This window comes from Crocuta crocuta, unplaced genomic scaffold, assembly GCF_008692635.1.
Source record: "Crocuta crocuta isolate KB4526 unplaced genomic scaffold, BGI_CrCroc_1.0 scaffold65, whole genome shotgun sequence".
Lineage (NCBI taxonomy): Eukaryota > Metazoa > Chordata > Mammalia > Carnivora > Hyaenidae > Crocuta > Crocuta crocuta.
In genome coordinates, this window is record NW_027530683.1 from 2,846,236 (window position 1) to 2,852,466 (window position 6,231).

Here is a 6,231-nt window from a genome sequence, read left to right on the forward strand (position 1 = left end):
ATCAAGACAGTCTTCAGACGCTAACCCTCAGTAGAACACAGTACCAATCACCAACCCAAACACCCTCTGCAACCTCGTTCAGAACCACAATTACCCGCTCCCAGTCCTAGGCGTGACGCTATAGCTGCACCTGATTGGTGCACGGGCCTATCAGTCACACCGAGAGAGTGCGTCCTCGAAAGCCGGGTCTAAATGAGACGCTGTGTTTTTACGTCATCTCCCAGCGACGAAAACAGGAGGGGGTGCGTTCGTGAGCACAACTCGGTGGTGGCGGGGGTAGCTTGTGAAGGTGTCATGGCTGCTGTCGCTGAGCTTAGTCGCTCCAGCAGTGGTGACAGGAGTTTGGAACGGAGTTGCAGCCCTAACCTCTCCCAAGAGGTTCTCTGCGAAATCTTTCGCTCTCTGCATAGCCTGGTGGGACAAGTGAGTGGTGGTCTGTGGGAGTAGGGGTATGGGAACTGTCCGGCCCCTCCCCCACTGTTTTTCCTCTAGCGGAGGCGGGGGGCTACGGACGCCTGCGGGACCCGGCCGGACTAGCTGAGGCCGGAGGAGGAGCCCGAGCCCAGCAGCCTGCGGTCGGATCGAAGATGGCCGTACAGGCTTAGTTCAGGATGGGTTGCAGACTAGATTTCCTTGCATCTCTTCTCCCCGAGTGAGAGAGGAGAGTGTAAGTGGAAAACCCGGCTCCGAGAACATGCTTGGAGAGAATGAATGTGTAAAAAGCTTTGTGGGTTGGGAAGGCGCCTGGCGCTTAGGATTCTCTTTCCTCCAGTCCATTCATTAGAGAAATTGATAGGTTAGTGCGGCCTGAGAGTTTTGGAAAAGCTCTCTCCGCCTTTTTTGAGTGATTTGCTCTAATGAGTCATTTGGTTTTGTTTTTTCCTCTGGTCGTTGTGTGCATCTCTTACCCTTTCATGCAAGGAGGAAAATAAAAGGAGTTAATCTAAATACTCCTTGCATAAAGTTGGAGGAGTTAGCCATGGCTGATCCAGTTTGCATCAGAACTATTGTTTAATCGTCATTTAATTATTAACTAATTTAACTGGCTAATAAATAATCTCTGCAGAAATATCATAATAAATTGGGCTTAAAGTACTCCTTATAACTCTATTACAATTAAGTGACTTTCATTTTATGAAGCAAAATGCAAAGCATATTTTAAATGAGAACTTGAAAGTCGTTTGCTTGCTTTTAAAAAGGCAATCATTTCTCATATTTTAGACGGAATATTTTCTAGTTCTAAACGTTGAGGGTTTGGTACTACTGCATGCAGTAGGCACAGCAGAATTTTGTGTCGAAGATAATGTTATCTTCCTTTATAAAAATAGACCAGTTGTCTGATTTGTAAAACATTATTTTAAAAAGCCGTGAGTGGATGGAGAGTATTTTTTAAAAGGTTATTTCAGTATTTAAAAAAATTCTAGCATGTTTGTCGTGACTTGCAAAAAGTATTACTCCAAGTTAAACATTTAGTTTGGTGTAATGAAACAGTTATTAATAGAATCTGATTAAGTTATAACTTGTGAACTCAGTTGTTTGCCACGGGCTTATAAAAACTTTTTAAAGACTAGGGGACATGAATATTTAATCTTATCACTGAAGACCAGTAATGGTCTTCATTACTGGTTACAGTTTAAGAATGTTCTATGACATTGGAATTATAAGGTTTATTTATAGTTTAATGTCAGGATGAAAAAAGTTTATGCTCATCTATAATTTACATAAGATTTTTTTTTAGTGATGAGATTTTTTTAAAGTAATATTAAGAAATAATTTAAACATATCTTTTGAAATATTTTGCATACTGAATTTTTACAACTCATTAAAAAATTTTAAACATTCCGATATTCTGTAGGTGCAAGTAGAGATATGATTAAAATTTACTTATGTCACCTGTCAAAAATGTTTAAACATTTGGAAAGTTTACATGACACAGTGAAGACCATCTATACAAGTGTCAAATTAAATTATCTCATCAATTAAATGCTAACCATTTTTTTCAATGCTAACCATTTTGAAATTACTTTTCATATTTTGAGATGTATTCTTTAAAGATAAGCATGAAAAGCCACAATAGTTATCAAATTGCTCCTGGAGGAAATCACGATTTACTTTTGCAACAAGTTTACAGGATGTTTTTTTAAATTCTAAATTTCAAAAAAAAAGTGTCAATATGCCTAATTTCATTCTGCATACTATCATTCTATTGTTGGCTCTCCTCAATAAGAAACAAAATTGAATGTTAAAAAGTATTTTCTATCCTAGATTTCACATTTACTGATTTTAACCTTATTGCTTGCCAAGTTTTTACTGAAAAAGCATATTTATATAGGCCATATTAATGTCAAACTGATACAACTTTGAGTGAATGGTTTACAATAACAAGCTCTGTAGGGTAGAAATGCATAGAACTCATATTACTAATAGGGAATTTGTTGAATAAACAGTTGGCTATATTGGATAATTTTAAAGTTAATTTGTATCATTATGATGTGGTTTTCTTAAAAGACCAAATATCTTTAATTGTGCTTGGAAGGCTTACATAATCATGCTGAATTGAAAGGAGAATATGATCCCAACATTAAGATTTATTTTACGTAAGTTATTTTCTCTAGAAAATTTGATGCTTTGCTTTGGTTGAGGATTTATCTGGGATAAACCCTAGTTTAGGGATAACTCTCTTATGAATAACGCATCAATTTGTTATCAACTATGTATCTCTTAGAGGACTGTAGAAATATAAGAAGAGTTTACTTCTATACATAGGTTGTCTAATGAAATTTTATAGGCATTAAATAATATAAGCTAAGGTTAATGCAGTAATCTTAATGTAAAACCTCAGTTAACATAAACTAATCTTTGCCAATGCAGCCTATTACAAAACTTCCTATTTCTTTAAACATATCCAATATAGACTTTAAATGTTTCTTGTCTTGTGCAAAGGGTGGGAAATTTTTGTCATGTAGTATTCATTCAGTATAGTGCCTTTTCTGGTAACTTTGGGTCTCTGGTTCTTTATACAGTGATTCATCTTTTTGCTTTATTATAATCGCAACTCATAACATCTATATTTGAACTAATGTAACCCTTGCCTTTATTTTGTACAAAATATGACTAACTTTTAATAAATGATTTCTGAAAAAATAATAATTCTGTGATGCAGCATATCTTTATAGTATGCTATAAACACGTGTCCCTAGAAAAGTTTATGATGGTTCACTTTTATTTACTTGAAAGCCTAAAGATGGGAGCTTTCCTTCTAAAATTTTCACTGACTTTTATATTAATTTTATATTCAGGTTCTTGGTAGTTTTCTGTATATAATTTTATTCTAATAGGTTACACATAGCCAACTTACAAGAAGAATTATATGATAAGCCCTCTCACAGTACTAGAAAATACTGTTTAGCCAAAGATCTGGCCATTGTTGTGGAAAAGTTTTTGTTTTTCACTTTTAGATTTCCACAGCTAAATAATTATTTTTATTTGAAGTAAATAAACATGTTGCCATTTATCCCTACACTTTATAATATGTATGAATAATCTTGATTTTTAAATTATTTTAAAAATTGGTTAAAGTTGAAAATGATAAAAATGTAATTCAGAAAACCTCAGAGTAGTGATATATGTCTGTTTTTATGTACACATTTAACAAAAAGAAATGTTTATATCAGAACTATCATAAATGTACCTGCCACTTCTGTTTAATGCTCTGAGCTAGAAGTAGTGAAAAGGGCAAGTCTTTCTTGGCCCTTCTCCAAAGGTTTTAGATAATGAAGTATCAAAAGAGCCTCATCTTTCCATCTTTCCTTCACAGTTTCACTTGTAAGATGGTCCCATTACACAGACCCAAGAATAGAATGAGATGTCATTGTGATTTTTTTCTATGAAAATTTCCTTTCTTGGCCTTTTAAAATGGTAACTAGGTAGAGCATTTTAATGTATCATTAAAAACCTGATAACTTTGAGCTAAATAGGCATGTTACTCTAAAGAAATATTGTTTTGTGACATCCCATATATACAGCTTAATCGTGTAATTTTTGTGATGTCGCTGGTTTGCCCCTTTGAAGCTTAACCTCAGGGATGATGTGGTGAAAATTACAATCGATTGGAACAAGCTCCAGAGCCTCTCGGCCTTCCAGCCCGTTTTGCTCTTTAGTGCACTTGAACAACATGTTTTATATTTACAGGTAAATTTCTTGTTAAAAATGTTAACTAAGTATTGAAAATAGAAATTAATTCTAGTTAAATTGTAAGCTAGAGTATTTGTCAGTTCTGTCTTAACACTGTATTAATAGTGTTATCAATAACAAGTTACTTCAGCCAGATTAGATCTACATCTGTTAATTTCCATAGTGATCTGGACAGTCTTGGGGATACAATCCAATAGGCCAGTGTGGCTATGAAGAGTGAATGAATGCAATTCTATTCAATTCTAGACTTGTGCTGAAAATTCAATACAGTTGCATCTATGGTGGGTTATAATTAAGCAATAAGACACGGCAGGTGTGTGTCATGCTATGATAATGATTCCATGCCTTGGGTGAGTTTGGAGGCTCATGGAGTGCTTTCAGTGGTTCAAGAAGTGGCATTATCCCAGCATGACACATCCTGGAGTGTCTATTGCAATTAAACAGTTTCAGCATAGTTTTTAAAAAGAAAGTAATTTCTGTGACATTAATGTCTCATCTTAGTAAGTAGCCAGTCACTATTTTATCTTTTCTTTTTCTTAGCAGTTTGAAATAATTCATCCTTTATCTTAGAAGTCAACATTGAATTATTTATAATAGTATTGCTATATTTTGTAATATTTCAGTTTAATAACTGAACAGTATTATGACCTTGCTAGTTTCCAGATGAACATCTCTACAATAATAATTGATGTAAGTTTGCAGTTTATCTCTAATCAAAGTATAAAATATGAAGTGTCAAAAGGTAAGTGGAAGAACTGTTTGGATTGGTCATTTGATTGCTATTAAGATGTTATAAGGTTTCAGAATAATATTTGGTATATAGTAAATAACAGAAGCAAAATTATAGATATGAAAAAATAACTGGAACATTGACCAGTATTGGTGTGTTTTGATTAATGGAATAAACATTAATTTTCAGCCCTCTGTTCAGTGACTTTATGGGAAATTTTAACTGTTTCATGTTGAAATAGTTAACCCTAATATTAAAGGACAGAAATAATGAGCTATAGAACTCAATTGAGGCTTGATTGTTGGGTGTAGGGGGAGAATTAGTGGTATAATTTACATGATACAATAGGGTTTTTTTGTTTTTTTTTTTTTTAACTCCAGTATAGTGAATGACAGCCATATATCTCTTTTCAGCTATGGAACTTGGGAGTTTTTTATTTTCTATTTAAAAATTTAATTTTGTGACCCAAGAAGGTATCTTGCCATGTCAGGAAAAGCCTGAGTGTTCACTCAGCATAACACCTATATATTTCATGTCTATGCTCTCTCATTCACTTTGGCCAACTGCAGTTTCAAGTGGAGAATCTCCAGTGATACAGTGATAATGCAGGGCTTTGCTGAGTGAGAGCACTGGCTCTCATGTTAAGGAGGAAAAATACTAAGCCTTAGTGTTCTGAGGAGGCATTTGAATGACATGTTAATTAAGTGGCATTGGTGCCAGAGGCTGAGGCTTTGATTTGGCACAAAATAAAAGATGAGTGACAGAATGATCCCCTCAAAGAAAATTTCAAATTTCCTCAGGTTTTCTTTCTTTCCTTCTTTATTTTTAAACAGATTTATAGCAAATGATAATAGTCACAATAGCAGAGAATGGCAAACACATGTGATCAGATCTATGTATCCTGATATGCCACCTTTTTATATTTTCACTGATTTAAATATTGCATTTACTTAGCAGAAATTTATATAAATATGTTAAATGTGTAATTAATTTTGATTAGTTCAAACCTCTGCAGATGGAATTGTGTTTTTCTCAGCCTTTTTTAGCAAAACTTCAGCCTCTGATTAAAGAGGAGAATACAACTGTTGGAGAGGCAGAAAAAACAGAAACAGGGAACAAGAATGAAGTAAATGCCAAATTTCCCATTAGTGACCTACAAGAGGAAGAAAAGCACAAAGATTGTGATTTAGGAGACGTGAAAAAGACACAGATCCATGTTGATCCAGAAGTAGTTCAAATAAAGGCTGGAAAAGCAGAAGTAAGAAGGTTTTTTAGTGGGGGGGGGGGGGGGGTTTTTTTTTTTAATC

The 6,231-nt window shown here is 34.5% G+C and overlaps 1 protein-coding gene across 5 annotated transcripts in view; it reads left to right on the forward strand.

Annotated features, from left to right (window-relative positions):
- The first annotated feature begins 234 nt into the window (after positions 1 to 234).
- MBIP (MAP3K12 binding inhibitory protein 1) overlaps positions 235 to 6,231 on the forward strand; it is a 25,582-nt gene continuing 19,585 nt past the window's right edge. For all 5 annotated transcript variants that reach the window (XM_077769204.1, XM_077769205.1, XM_077769206.1 and 2 more), the window contains exons 1-3: positions 235 to 423; positions 4,072 to 4,191; positions 5,961 to 6,182. In XM_077769204.1, the coding sequence (XP_077625330.1) occupies positions 295 to 423; positions 4,072 to 4,191; positions 5,961 to 6,182 (471 nt within the window). In that variant the 5' untranslated portion in view covers positions 235 to 294. The remainder of the gene's footprint in view (positions 424 to 4,071; positions 4,192 to 5,960; positions 6,183 to 6,231) is intronic.